The sequence below is a fragment of the Thunnus thynnus genome, chromosome 22 (genome assembly GCF_963924715.1).
Source record: "Thunnus thynnus chromosome 22, fThuThy2.1, whole genome shotgun sequence".
NCBI classification, from domain to species: Eukaryota; Metazoa; Chordata; class Actinopteri; order Scombriformes; family Scombridae; genus Thunnus; species Thunnus thynnus.
In genome coordinates, this window is record NC_089538.1 from 25,758,586 (window position 1) to 25,774,931 (window position 16,346).

A 16,346-nucleotide genomic window follows, 5' to 3' on the forward strand; every position below is an offset into this window, starting at 1 on the left:
TGAAGAACAATAACTCAAATAAACACTTTTTATTACTTTTGAGCAGAATAAATATTGTTAGCATGGCACTCTAACATTAGCTTGTGAGTTAACAAATCTAAGCTGACTAATCATGTATAAATTGTATTCTTTAAACTTGCTTTAATGCATCCCACTGTTAATGAGCTAGTGTTTGTTAGCTAGGGAGTTAGCATTATGTCACTAAACTCCCAGGGATTACTTAACTGCACATTTATAACAACAAATAAACAAATAATAAACAATAATGCCACATAAATGTCATTTGGGAGTTACTACATCACCAGTTTCAACAACAAAAGCTCTCATACAGGCTAAAATATGAAAATTTCTAAAAAAGTAAACAAATGTTGATATCACCTGGCTTCATAAATCCATAATTCAAGGTAATTAAATGCTAATTTAATGGATATAGTGCTATATTAACCATGCACAGTGTTTTTAACCCTTAAACAACCAACTCTGTAACTACATAAGAACCTTTAGTTCTCTGATGACGTGAATACTGGCAAGTCACTAATCAGTCATGGGAATTAATTCATTTTTTCTCCTCCCTGAAAACGAAATCTATCAGCCAACCATGTTCACAGGAATATACACTCAGCAACACTTTGACATTGTCAGAAAGGTGATACTTCTACTTTATGTTTATTATTGAGGTTGTAGTGGGTGGTGGTGTATTGGAGTGTATTAAAAGGTTCATAATATTTTGCCCCCATCATTTATGTTAATGTGGTGGACAAAATATTAGGAACACTTTATGGTCTGTGAGCATATATCACTAAATATAGCCAAACCCCTGCTATAATAACACTGACTGGAAAAACCTTTTACATTTGCAGTTATTTCTCAGTCTGTGGTAATTCATTAAAACAGTTCTACCAGAATACAGTTTGCACATGATTAAGACTTTTAAATTTTAACATTTGTGGTCTATTATATCTGTATGGAAGCCCATTGCTGCCAAGAAAAGAAACAAAATGATGACATGTAATGAATGACAAAAATGAAAATAGTCCTTGTATGACAAAATGATGTGTTAGTTATGAAACAGTATGTCAGGATTATATTAGCAAGTCAAAATTAGGAGTTACTAAGTAAAACTTATGACTTAAGTTTTTGACTTGATTTGATTTAGTAAATCTTATTTTGATTTAGTTTCTCATAATGATAACAAGAATATGAGATAGTAAATCAAAATGATGAGATAGTGTATCAAAAGTGTGAAATTTACACAGTTTTAACATAGTAAATCTCATAATTTTGACTCACCATGACTTACCATGAGTGTTTTTTTAATGTGCATCATTCCTCATTTTCCTAATGAGCCCCTGTATATGTAGAATCCAATGACACTGGTAGTGATTTCTCTTCTTCTACTATTATGCATCATAAAGAGCAGAGGTAATGTATCCATAATTGAACTTTTGTGTGATGACAATAGTTAGTAAAAGCATGTTAAAGCATAAGAAACACAAATGTATATAACAAAAACATATCTGCAGCTACAAAGAGTTTATCATCTACATAAGGTGTGTACATAAAGTGTATAATATATAGCTTTCGTCTGTTCATGCGGTCAACAGCCTCATAGCTTGCTCTCAAGGGTCACGTTGTCTTTTTCTTGCCCGTTCCCTTGGCTGCTTGGAGACGTCGCTCCACCCTCTGTCTCATCTGCTGTGATTAAGATAAAAAAGTTTTAATATTAATAATAATTAGAAATATTATCTGACTGTGGCGTACCAAAAATGATTTACATGAATAAATAAATAAATAAAACAAAAAGTTACAATTTCATCTGATGTTTTTTCATTTATTTTTCCTTATTATGAAGAAAAGTGACGGATAAACACTTACTAGGGTGATAATGTGTGTGTGTGTATCTTTCTATCTTTGTAAGAACCAATTTCAATTTATAACCATCGATGTGAGGACATTTCTGAATGTGGGGATATTTGGCCAGTCTGCACTACTTCAAAGGACTATATGGAGGTTAAGACTTGGTTTTAGAGTGAAGCTCAGAATTAGTAAAAGTTAGGGTGAGTGTTGTGGTTAGGTATGTGTGCTGACCTTTGCCCTGCCGGGCCAGGAGGCGTGGACCCGCAAGGCCGATGCCCAGCGCTCCGATGGGAGCCGTGGTCAGGATGGCTAACACAGCTAACGTTAGCACGTCCGAACCGAACTTTATTAGTGTGTCGTCCCCCTCCTCCCTCGCCATATCCAACGCCTTGGAGCCAATAGCAGCCTGACAGACACACACACACACACACACACACACACACACACACACACAAGAAGGACACTGTTAACTTCATGTATTTCACACACACCAGAGTCCTGCACCAGGTCAGGTAAAATAAAATAAAACAGAAATGAAAATAAAGCAGCAGTTTGTTTAACCCCTGTGCCTTGCTTTAAAATATCAACAGAGCATATTAGGGACCTAAAAGGTCCACATCAAAAACTGCCACAAAAATATTAAATATTAATTTTTTTTCCACTTTCACTGTGTTTGTTTTTTTAACCAACTTCAATCCTGATCATAACTACCAAATATTCATTCACTTTCAGAATTTTAACCCTTTAAATGCTAGTTTTTGTGATGATACCCCTAATTTCAGTCTGGGATATATCAATGATTAGCAACAACATTGAAATGTATGCATTATAAGATAAAAGTATAGAATCTGACCTGTTAACTTATACTCTATGTAAAGTGTCCTATAACTCTTCAAAGTTTTTATTGTCTAATAGCAATTTACCTTATTGTGCCTTAGAAATATAGCAGAAATACAACATCATTTCGAAAAACATTTAATTTACAAAGTTTAATAAAATTCAACATTTAACATTCAAAAGTGTGTGTGTGTATGTGTGTGTCTGTGAGAGATAGAGGGAGAAAGGAGTTAGCTGCACACACACACACACACACACACTAGTTTTTCCATACACACACATACACACATACACACACATACACCACCTTTGGAATTCCATATCAATACAAACACAACCGAATAAATTTGCTACAATGTCCTGCAAAACTTGATAATGCATGAAATGCCCCTGGCAGAGCCCCTAGTGGAAAGCAATGCTAATGGTATGTGTTTGTTCTTCAGGGAAAACAGGAGAAAATTGCTCCATCAGCTGGAAAATAGTAAAAACTACAATTTTAAGGCCAGGGCTCGTTTGAAAGCCTTATAAAATAGAATGCATGGTTATATGCCATTGTGGCCATGGGATTAAAAAATAGTGTTTAGGGGTTTGGGTGTAGGGTTTGGGCTGTTTTTCTCCATAAGGATTTGAGTTTCTGTATTTTGGCTACACACACACACACACATACACCACATTTAGACATCCCTACCTACACATACAACCCATTGAAGCTGTAACATACTTGGCTGCAGTATTCATAGTAGAGGATTATTGACCCTAGTGGAACCAGGAAAATAACATGCATTTGGCACAAAGGGTTAAAAAGAGAAAATGTCTCAATCAGCTGGAAAATAGTAAATAAAAATTTTGAAGCCAGGGCTTCAATTTGAAAGTCGTATAAAACAGAACGCATGAATTTATGCAGTTGCAACCATGGTATCAAAAATTGTGGTTTTAATAGGTTTTAGTAGGACCTAAAAGGGCCCTAACATGCTGAAAGTTAGTATTGTTTCTACACAGTGTATTATAGACTTAATATAGAATATGTGGTTGGATTTCCAAAATTTAATAAAAAATACACACTTTTGCCAAAAATTATGGCTACAGCATAACCACAGCCAAAATGATCGAAAAAATAAAACATTACATTAAAGGCCCTTTTAGGTCCCTAGTGAGGCACGAGGGTTAAACATCTAAACCAGCCAAATCACCATTAATTGTTTTCATTTGAAAGCCCACGACAACCCTTCACCCCTCAGTTCACATCTTGTCAAGTAACAGGAAGTCACTGATGAAACAGTGATGTAAACTAGCAGCTAGCAAATCAAAATGGATGACTTAACACAAAAATAGCCCGTGGTCAATACAAAATTGAGGACAATTCATCATTGAAGGCCAAGTTGGACATACGGGAGAAGTTTGGCATGACAAGAGACTGAGAGTGGCTTTGCTGCTTCTAAAAAGTGCCAAAAATTATTAGCTTTTGGTAGCCACAAATGCTACATGTTGTCATCAAGGAAACAGAATATAAATAACAGAAAACCACAAAAACAATATGTCCCCTTTAAACAATTTGATCAGACATCCATTTAGTCTCAGGCTGTTGACAAGTTAAAATAAAGCACTCTAAAGTGTGTGACTATGTACCTGTACGGTGGCTTTAGGCAACCAGGCCACAGCAATGAACAGTTTCTCCTTCAGGTTGAATCCTCCGAAATGAACCAGCAAGAAGGTGACGAGCAGACGGATCACCAGACCGATACTGATACAGGCCAGACCCAGACCTGAACACATACACCGACAGACAGAGAGATCAACACGCAGCATTTCTACAGGTTCAACAAGACAAATTTGAGACTTTTTAAACCGCACAAAATACAATAAAAGTTTCCTCTAAACTCTCTCCTTGTCCACAGTGAGTGGAAGAGCTTCCTGTAGCTGCAGTAGTGACAATGTTTGCTGCAGGTCTGATGCTGCTGACTGAAACTCCACTAAAAGGTTTTAACAGCTTCTTGCAGCTCAATCCACGGTTGCACCATCTCACTGTAGTTTATAGATGTTGAACGACTCCCAACAGCCACAAACACATACAAAATAAACTTACAACTAATGTAACTGTCTACAGCTGGAAAGAGACGATATTCACCACCTTTGGACAGGACATTAAAGAGCTATAACTATTGATTAATTAGTCACTCGACAGAAAATTAATTGCCAACTACTTTGATAATCAAATTATTGTTTTGAGTCATTTTTTAAAAAATGCTGAAATTCTCTCCATTCCAGCTTCTTAAATATGAATATTTCTGGTTTCTTTAGTCTCTATGACAGTAAACTGAACATCTTTGGATTGTGGACAAAACAAGACATTTTAAATTGCACCTTCAGTTTTGGGAAACAGTGATCAATATTTTTCACCATTTTCTGACATTTTAATGACCTGGGGCCCGATTGGTAATCTGGCTTTGGTTCTTACCCACGGTGCTGGGGCTGAGGGTTGCTATGGTGATCTCTGCTCCAATCAGACCAAAGAGGAGAGGCTGGAACACATCCCAGGAGCGACCCACCATGGCTGCCACCGGCGTCTGATATGATAAACACAAGATTAATCTGGATTAGATAAAAGACTTCCTGCTGCTGTGTGAACAGGGGTAATCCAGTGGTTCAATCCAGATTAAGATGGTTCTGCTGTCTGTTACCTTTTCAGTCCTCCAGCCCAGAGCAGCCAGGAAGGCCAGTACTAGAGTACAGAGACCGCCGGCTCCAGCAAAACCTATAACATGACTGAAGAAGACCGAAAATATGGACAGACCCAACAACATAAGAGTCCTCCTCAACACCAAATCCTCCTGCAGGTAGACAGACGGGAGGAGACACAGATAAACAGAGAGTACATTTAAAATAGTTTAATTTTAATTGGATTTATATTCAAATAGTGTAAAACAAACCTGGTCATTGCTGGGGAAGCAGCATAAGAACAGACCCAGGATCAGCCCGGCGATGACCCCTCCCACCACCTCCAACAGACCCTTCAGTACGTTCATCCACGTAGAACCTGCCAGACAAACGCAGCATGTAGAACCCAACAGAAACAAAATAGAACAGATTAAAGCAGGACAGAATAGAACAGAGTGGAACATATTGTCTGACCTGTAGAGAAGGCGATTCCCAGACAGGTAGAGAACCCTGTGATGGCCAAAATATCATCAAAACTCCCAGCAGCCATCAGCAGGGTGGGGATCCCCTAAACAACAACACAGAACATCAACAGAACAGAGAACTCCATTTGAACAATGCAGACTACCATTAGAACAGAACAAGACATAATAGAACTTCATTAAAACAACATTAGAACAACACTGAACATCTACACAGTTTCACAGAACATCATTAGAACATTGTAAAAACATCACATTTGATCATATTTTAAGTGTTTATATAAGTTTTGGGTTCTGTAAAGTACACTGAGTTGTGAATCATGATCTCCCCTTTCTTCCTGGAATAATGAAACTGTCAGAGCTGATTACTGTCAAAGAATTTACATCAGTTTTAAAGGATTGAGAAAATAGTTCTCTTGGTAAATGTGATTATTCCTAAGTTTTCACTGATATCATTTTACAAAATTGTCCCTGTTTATGCATCATAACTGGATTTTTGTCCTTGATCTTGTGTTGCATATTAACCTGATATTGTGTTCACTTGTTTGTAGTTTGTGACAGCTATATCTGTCTGTTTGTATTGTTTGTGTTTATTGTTGTAACAATGTTTATGCTGCTCTCCAGGTTACTCTTGAAATAGAGATTTTAATCTCAATGAGACTTTTATCTGGTTAAATAAAAGATATACAGTATACTGTACATGTGATGGTGTTCATACAGACTCCCCCTGGTGGCTGAGTGCAGAACCACCTGTGATCAGACTAATGATGTGTTTATGTACAGCAGCAGGTGATGTTTACCTTCTCCACTCCGTATCCTTCTCTCTGCAGAAGCAGCATGGATGGCACAACGACCGCAGGAGACACTGCAGCCAGGACAAAACTTCACACACATATATACATTAATATATATACATATATACAGAAGTGTCCATAAATGTAGAGTAATGTGCTCGTGTCTCTCTGTATCTCTCTGTGGCTGACCCTTACCCCAGTATGAAGCCCCAGACCCACGGCAGCCCCAGCAGGAAGTGAGAAACCACGGCAACAATACAGGCCTCCACCACGCAGGGACCAATCGCAACACGCACACACACCGCCTTCAGACGACGCAACGCCTACACACACACACACACACACACACATTTAAATGTGGTTGTTTAGTGTATAGTGTGTGTGTGTGTGTGTGTGTGTGTGTGTGTGTGCATACTTGTTTTACTGATGTTGTGGGGACATAAATTGCCACAGCCACATGTAGGGACTCAAGTCTCAATAATATAAATCATAGTTAAGTTTATAGTGTGAATGTGTTTGTGTGTGTGTGTGTGTTTGTATGTATATGTGTGTGATACCGAGGGGTCGAGGCCCAGCCCGGCTCTGGTCAGGATGATGGCCAGGGCGATGTTCCTCAGAGCTGCAGACCAGTGAGTGTCGATGTGGATGGCGTCCGTTATATAAGGAACGTTACGCAGCACCAGACCTGCTAACAGCATACCTGCACACACACACACACACACAGAAACCTTAACCATCACAACCATAACTCTTATGTAATTTTAACTGTAAAAGCAACTCTGAAAGATTAACTCCAGTATTTACCTACATTAAGCTAACATTAGCCACCATAAGCTAATAGTCATACCAGACAAAGTAAGACTGTAGCAAGTTAAATTGGATTAATTTGATCATATTAAATTACATTGCAGACTAGATTACCTGAGATTAGATAAAACTAGGTAAAAATAGATTAAATGAAATTAGACTAGATTCAATTAAATTATTAGATTCAATTGGGTTACATTAGATTGGAATCATCTGTTGGGACGTACCAAGTAGTGGAGGGAAGGGGGGCAGTGTGGGCAGTTGGATCATTCCCACCAGCTTCCCTCCCAGCACGGAGCAGATGAAGAGGATGACGATGCCGAAGAGATTCCCTCCAGGCAAACACTCCTTTCCTGTGATGGCCCAGACGACTCCGAACAGCAGAGCGAACAGACACACTGCGTAAACACACACACACACACACACACACACACACACACACACACACAGGTAAATCATCGGGCTTTATTACAGATTTGTTATGGATAATAAAAACTTCTCTGATACTCACTCTTACTAAAGATAAAGGGCTGTCAGAAAACAGCACCCCCATCGGGCTCCAAATATAACTAAACCACCAGAATGTTATACTGTATACATTCTAAAACTCCTTATTTATCTTCTACTGGTCCTTTATGCAGCCCCTCAGTTCAGCCTCTGTCTGAAACAGGCCGTTTTAGCTCCTGATGAGCCCACTCTGTCCTGATTGGTCAGCTTCAGGAAGGGTCCTCCAGCTCCAGAGGCTACATAAACAAACTACAGTAGCAGGATTTCACTTCTTTTTCTCCTTCTCTATTCCAAAGATCACCTTTTGAAATCCATCCGTACATGTTGGAGCTGAACTCTGACATCAGCTCATCAGCAAAGTACAAAAACAAGCCACAAAAGAAGTGCTCAGAGCAGGTTGAATCCTGACTTTTGACTTGCAGGCAGCATTTCCACAAACATTCACCTCAAGTTTTGGGACTTTGTCCATGTTTAACATCCAACATCCTAACAGAATATAAATAACAGAAAACCACAAAAAAAACAGAATATGTCCTCTTTTAAGAGGAAAATGTTTGGAATACATACTAACAAACACACATACAGACACACAGTGAGTGAAGTTACCCTTGGTGATGAGGAGGTTGATGAGTCCCCGCGGTCGAGGACATCTGTCCTTCATACTGATACAAGACGAACAGCAGGAGGACGAGTTTGACGCTGTCATCTCCATCTACAAACACAAACACAGGATGTTAAATAATAACTTCACAGTATTTGGTACGATGTCATTTAGCAAACGCTTTTATCCAAAGTGACGTACATCTGAGAGTTAATACGACACAAGCAACGATCTTTGTATTCCAAATACAAGTTAACTTTTAGATGTTAATCCATCTCTTCTTCCAGTGACTTGGAAACCACTTTACAGAGGAACACAAGCATTTGGCATTAAGCTTATCTAACGTATCACGATATACAACTGCAATAATTAAAAAGCATTTTCACTCTTTGTTTTAAAAAAAGGAATTCAACAAATCTAATCTGTGATGGACAAATTTAGTCCATCACAACAAAAAAGTGAGAGGAAGACCAGGAGGTTCCTTAAGGGCAAAAGATCAAGAGATGTGTTCTGACCTGAAGAAAAGCTAAAATAATGAGGACGTAGACAGGAAAAGTCATTTTTACAGTATAAAAAACTTTCTGCACATTTTATGTGCATTAATTTATATTATATTGGGAAATCTCCACAAATATTAACCAAAGAAAATAAGCCAAATCCATGCTTGACAAATGTGTTTTTTTATAATTCCTTATGATAATCCACCACATAAGTAATTCAGTTTATGCACTGTAAGCCTAATATTGTTACACACTGTGTACACTGACAAAACGTTTTGTACTCCAATAGATCAGACCAGGTTTAGCTCAGGTTAATGGATCAAAATATTAACACGATCAATCAGCAACTTTTTAGTGATTAAGCAATTTCAGCAGCAACTAGTCTATACTGTAGGCGTAGTGCCAGAGAAAACAGTCAGCCGTGAGTTCTGGATTATCCAGAGTAACTTGGACTCTGTTTCTGGAAACAATTGAAGTTGCTGTTGAATGTTTTAAATATGATGTTTCAGAGCTGTGAGCAGGACAGACTAAACTACATTCACTTCCTTTACGTTTAAAAATAGCTCTTCAGTGAATTTTCTCAGTGTTTTCTTCAGCGTTGCATTGTGTTGTAGAAGTGCCATATTAATAGAGTGTATTATTATTATGATTATATATCTGAAAACCTGGAGACATAAAACAGAAAATTAACACCCTGGAAATGAATCTTATGGCCAAAAATATATGGACACTCCATTGTGTATTTTTGGTATTTTTACTTTTATAAACACAATTACTTTTGGCCTTGTAGTGTGAGTGGGAAAATATATTTTTGCTGTTCTTTTTAGTGTAATTTGTGTGAATTGATTCTTTAAGTATCTGTCAGGATTATTACTGGATTAACTGGATTATTACAGACTCATTCTGAGATTGTTTTTGATAGTAACACAGGAGAATCTGACTGCATCCAACCAGCAACAACAACAAACACTTGATAGTTTCTATTAATAGTTGACCTTACGTTAGGTTTATCTGTATTTAGTCCTGTGTTTGTGTGTGTGTGTGCACGTGCACATGCGCATGCGTGTGTGTGCGACCACTCACCCCGGCCGCGTCCAGCTCGTCCGTCTTCCTCCTCGGCAGGACGGTAATCTCTCTCTCCCCCTGACTGACCTGAACTTTACTCTCTCGCTTCACCACAGAGAAACAGAGAAAGAGAATAAAGGTTTTGCACTTTGTCCTCTTCAGCAGAGCTACATGTGTCCTCTCCAGTCTCTGCGTGTGTGTGTGTGTGTGTGTGTGTGTGTGTCTCAGGTAACACACCTTCGCTAACTGACACTAATAACAACTTTTTAAAAGTGTGAGACACTGCCACCACTCGCAGAGCACTGACCATAACACATGACACCTGCTTCACCCCCCCCCCCCCCCCCCGTCTGGCTGCAAACACAGACAACTGCTCTGCAAAAAAACTCACAACTCACTTTATATTATAAAGTATATTCCTGCCTTAAATAGCCTCGGCACGCTGTAACAGACTTTTTCTTGTTTGTTTATACTTCATTTTGAGTGTTACTTGTGTGCAAAAAGCACTGAACCTGAGTATCTATATTTCAGATTAGTTAAAATCTTTATAAATGTATCTATTAACCACTGCAGAGACTCAACAACCTGTAACCTGCTTCTTCTTTTAAAGAACGCCATGAGGCTCATCTTTGTGTTTTTAATTAACACTTTAATTCCTACTATTTAGTGTTCATATTCACTATTTATTACATACTATAATGTAGTTATAAGCACAACCATCTTTTATTGTATTTATACAGTTTTTGGGGTTTTTTTTTACAATTGGTTACCTGCATGATTTAATACTTTTACCATCATATTTATTCTGTTTTAAACATAAACTTTATCTCAAATGTACAAAACATAATAATCATCAAATAAAATTTAAAGACAAATCACTACTAATAGTGTATTTTTAAGTTTTGGTCACACTGAAGTCACAACACACACACACACACACACACACACACACACACACACACACACACACCACATTCCTTCTCTTGTTTTTCTCACACTCGTCCTGACCTTCTTCCTCTTTTTCTATACATCAATCTCTCTCCGTCTGTGTGTCTTTGTCACTTCATAAACACGATTTATTGTTTTATCACAGTAATCATTAAACCAACAGGTACACACACCTCACACACCTCACACACACGTAAACACACATGTAGACGCTGTCAGCAGTTTATTGCTGTTAAAGAGTGTGTGAACGTCGTCTCTCACTGACAGAAATCTGAATGACAGCAGTATTGTCCTTAAAGAGCTGAACGTTTTGATACTTGAACGGTTTCTGTAGCTGAAAGTGAGCAGAAAGAATGACGATAACAAAGCAGCCTTAATTATTAAACAGCATTGAATAATAATATTAAAAAGCATTAAATATTGTTGTTGTCAGCAGACTGATAGTTTTGTTGTGTCCATCCAGCTGTTTGTGGTAATCTCCGAAATTCATATGAAACTACAGAGATTCAGTCGGTTAAGTCAATGTTTTATTACTCATGTAACTAAAATTACACTGGCCTTCAGTGTGTGTGTGTGTGTGTGTGTGTGTGTGTGTGTGTGTGTGTGTGTGTGTGTGTGTTGTACGGGAGTTTCAGCTAAAGTTTATGATTCACTTATTATTAGGCTTTAAAACACAAAAAGAGACACCAGCCAACCAGTATAACAGTTCAAATGTACTACAGTATGTGCCAATCAGGACAGTAGTTAAGACTGTATATCTATAATATATTTATATATATGTGTGTGTGTGTGTGTGTGTGTGTGTGTGTGTGAATATAGCTGCTTTTTCGCCACATGGTACGGTTCAACTCGACTTCACTCTACTTGCCTTTTTTGGTTTTCCATCAGGCCAAAGTTGTGATACTACCTGGTGCTTGGTACTTTTTTTTTGTATCACCTCTTCAAGGTTTCAGGTGAGCTTATCTGATACTAAAAGGTGACGTGAAAACACTGCGGACCACTGATTGGTCAGAGAGATTCGTCACTAGAATCATAAATTGCGCAACACAGGACATCCTGCACAAACTTGCCGTTAAGAGCGTCTGTCTCCACAGTAAATCATCTGTTGAGTGTTTGATGGTTATTTATTTCTGCTTGAGAATGTAACCGCCGTGAAAAACAATCAGAAAATATGCATTTTATTTTTCTCATTCACTTGCTTTGTTCTTGCTACCTCTGCTCCCTCTCTTCACTCACTCTCTAGCTCACTCAACCACCGCTGCTCTCTCTCTCTCTCTCTCTCTCTCTTGCTCGCTTCAGAACGAGTTGGGAAACCGACAACAAAGCCGAACTTTACATTTAACATCATCAAAGAAGAGAAATGTCCCCCTCGTCCTAAACTCCCTAGGTATTTTTTGTAATTAAAGGTTTTTATGAACTTTTTCAATATATACAAAACATGTACAGTAAATGTGGAGACAAAAATAAAAGATGAAAAAAATAAGGGGCCACATGTATCAGTAAATACCACATAAAAAAAACAAATTGTAGGAATATTTACTTCCTGATAGGTTTCTTCCTTTATGTGCATCAGACCGAATTTCATAAAAATTTCCCTTATCATCTTTTAAAGAAATGAAAGAGCTATCTTTTCAATATGTCTTTTAATTTGGAGGTAATCCAACAACATCAGCTGTTCGCTATTTATATATGGCAGTTAATAAGTAGTATGGTGGTGTTTTACTAATGGCCACAAGGTGGAGCTATTGGTGCCATGATTCACCATATCATCGCATTCTCATGGAGAATTTGTGTACCAAGTTTCATTTCATTAAAGACAACAGAATTATAGAAATATCATATTATAACATTATAGTTGCACCATCTCTGGTTAGAATATGCAGTGTGACTGTATGTACAACATCCCCAAATTTAGTTGCAATCCAATTTAGCAAAGAAGAGTTATGGCTCCTTAAGTGCATCAGACCACACCTTCAAAATTTTGGTAACCAATTAGAGACAAATGGCAGTGATACCCAAAAAAAGTCATACATGTTGTTCTTGGTCATCTAAATATGGTATGTACCAAGTTTGATGAAGATTAGATGAAATATGAGCCAAAAGAAGCAAAAAAAAATGTGTTTACCAAAAATCCAAAATGGTGGAAAATTTTTCCAGGCCTACATCAGTCGGATCAGCTTCATCCAAGGAACACACGGTGCAAATATTGTTTTATAATGATAGGCCTCATTATTCATGAGTTATTAGCCTAAACATAAAACACATAATAACTGGCCACATGATGGCGCCATTGGTCCCATGTTTTAATACGTTAAGCATTTCCATGTGGGGCAGCTGTCATTAAAGTATGAACACTTTAGCACTTTTCCCTCATAAATTTTAATACTTTATAAGGATTATATAAAAAAGAAGTTGAAACATTATTGAAACAACTGAATGATAGCAGTATTATCCTGAAAAAGCTGAAACTTTTGATATTTGAATGGTTTCTGTAGCTGAAAGTGTGCAGAAGTAGTTAGCAACTGAAAAACATACAGAAGAAAGAAAGAAAGAATAAGAGCGAAGATAATAATGTGAGAGCTGCAGCTTTTTGGCTAACGATGGCACATTTACAGTAATATGTGGTTGAAAAACGGTAGTTTTATCATATTGTTATTGTCATAGTTATTTATTTTCATTTTTGTCTTTGGCCTAATTTTGTTTTTAATCCCTTGGGCTGCATCTTTGCATGAAAGGTGCTGTACAAACAACTGTATTATTATTATTATTATTATTTGTGGATAAAAGTGGGTCAGGGTGCCATGTTTTAATAAGAGAAAGTGTTTTTTTATGTGAGATAATAAAGAGTTAATGTGAACAGCCGGTACCTCAGCTTGTGTCTGTTTCTGTCCGTCGTCGCTCATCCGACAGTAACGCTTCGTGGCTTCTTCGTCCATCATCTGCAACGAACAAACACAAACATATTTACTCATAACTTGTGACGACCCTCATTTACAATCTCAACTAAAAACCTAATTCCAAACATAACCCTAAAACCAAGTCTTAACATGAATAAGTGAAGACCAGACAAAATGTCCTCATAATCCACCATGTCCTCACTTTGCAGGTGAAAACTTTAATTGGGTCCCCAGAACGACACACTGACAAACACGCACACACTTTCATACACACACATACATATTGTTTAGATTTATGTTTGAATGTCTTGCGTTTCTTTATCTTTTAACATCTTGGGACCATGTTGGATAAAAATGTTTTCAATTTAATATTTTGTTTTGTGTCAGTAATCCATAAATAAATCCTATCATATCACATTCATGTCATGCAGAGTCTGTAACGATTAACAGGGTAAAGCTTTTATGAATAAATCATCATCTTTTTCAAGAAGTTCCCTAAAAACTAGACAATGTACATTTTACTAACTATAGTATTCAATCAGTGCACACCATTACCTGAATTATTTTCAGCTAATGGATACCTTCAGAGTCTTTTATCCACTTAAACAGTCAAAAGTAAGAAAATTTATCTACAGACATGAAATTCAACATATTCAGTATGAAGAATAAAGTTTCCAATAATAGATCGACAATCATTTAATGTTTGTTTGGGTTTTAATTGAACATTTCATTCAAGAGAACTCATATCTTCCCAATAATTGGAAGCAAATTAGTTAATTCACAGGTAACACATCATAATCACCAGTGTTACCACTTAATTAATTGATGATGTACATTATTTCTTTTTTCCTGGTTTTAGCACCAAATTATTTCAACAAATCCTCTTATGGACTATATTTCACATTTGGGTTATATGAATTACTTGGAATTCATTAACCAGACATGAACACTGTCTCTGGTTTCTTTGTAATTAGAACAAGATTTGTAGTTATTTCAAGGAAAACCTCCGGAAACTATCAGAAAATGATTCATAAATGACCGACCTGTAAAACAGAATTAGTCTAGAGAGAAGATAACAATCCAACATGCACGAACAGCAAAGTTATATAGTAATAACGGATGAATGAAGAGAGTATTTTGTGGAATTTTATTCAGCAAATTCTTATTTTCCAATAAGCACTGATAAAGTCCACAGTGCCTTCCAGGAAACTTTATTACGTACCAATAAACGTATAAATAAATCACTGATTATAACTATGTCACACACAAACAAAAGCACATGCACAACTCTGCACAATCCCAGTTTCACACGTGTATTACAGCAATAAATCACCGCAATAATATAAACACTGATTTATTACTTAAATTAATTTTCCAAAGTACTTGCAGTTAAAACAAAGTCTTACCTTTGGTTGATAAAGGGCTGTCTGACTCGGACAAAGTGGAAAAGACAAGTGACAGCTTAGTCATCAACCAGCAACAAGAAGCTGACAGACACACACACAGAGAGAGTGTGTGTGTGTGTGTGTGTTTATCTGCTGTGTGTTAATAACAGTTGGTTTTAAACTCTGTTGTGTTTGTCACTCTGCTAAATGACAGTCGTCTCAAACGACATCACACACACACACATACAAACATAAAGCCTGGCATTATAGGACACAGGTCGCTGTCACGCTGTCGACTGCATTAATGTCAGACTGTAAAACACACACAGTGCTGGAATCATGGCCGCCTGCAGACACTAACATGTCTTATTATCCTTTAGATAATAGCAGGTGTGTGTCAGTGTGTGCGCACATACTGACAGCATTGTTCCACGCACACTGAAACACCTGACGTTAACACACCTCATAGAGCGTCATTAAAGACACCTTTTTGTAGAAACTTAAAGAACAAGTCTGGTGTTAAGACTCAAACCAACAATGAATCAATCTACTAACAAGTATTATAACATGCTGTATCATATTCTTCTGTGCCACAGAGTCATTAATGTCCAAAAACTATTAAAAACCTGTCAGTGACTCATGTTATACACCGTCCTGCTGCCAGAAATACTCACTAGAGCCCCAAATGTGGATTCATCTGCTGCTGAAAATAATCCCGTTCCCTCCTGTTTGTTAGATAAAAATTACAGCGACCAGCTGTTTTAGGAAGCTTTTTTTTTTTCTGAGCTGTTTTTAAAGATTTTCAGCAGGAGCCATTGAGACACAGACAGAGTATGGATGTTTCATAATAGTAATTATGAAATATTAATACGTATTAGGGCTGAATCTACTGATTACTTTCATTATCTATTAATCTGGCAAATAATTTTTCGGTCTATTAAATGTCACAAAATACTGAAAAAAGTCCATGAAATTGTTGTATTTTCTTGCAGATTATTTTTCTGTTGACTA

General features: G+C 37.2%; 1 protein-coding gene across 2 annotated transcripts; it reads right to left on the reverse strand.

Annotated features, from left to right (window-relative positions):
• Window positions 1-537: 537 nt before the first annotated feature.
• On the reverse strand, window positions 538-10,366 carry LOC137174509 (sodium/hydrogen exchanger 9B2-like). Of its 2 annotated transcripts, none has more exons than XM_067579857.1 (13): window positions 10,124-10,366; window positions 8,546-8,651; window positions 7,660-7,830; window positions 7,183-7,325; window positions 6,821-6,948; window positions 6,632-6,713; window positions 5,824-5,917; window positions 5,622-5,728; window positions 5,373-5,522; window positions 5,150-5,258; window positions 4,321-4,457; window positions 2,089-2,263; window positions 538-1,692 (listed from the first exon to the last, which is right to left on the reverse strand). In XM_067579857.1, the coding sequence occupies exons 2-13, from the start codon at window positions 8,649-8,651 to the stop codon at window positions 1,607-1,609; spliced, it is 1,488 nt and encodes a 495-aa protein (XP_067435958.1). In that variant the 5' UTR covers window positions 10,124-10,366; the 3' UTR covers window positions 538-1,606. The 2 variants fall into 2 exon arrangements, with proteins under 2 accessions (XP_067435958.1, XP_067435957.1); XM_067579856.1 differs by having other exon boundaries at window positions 538-1,695; window positions 10,124-10,365.
• Between the last annotated feature and the right edge of the window lie 5,980 nt (window positions 10,367-16,346).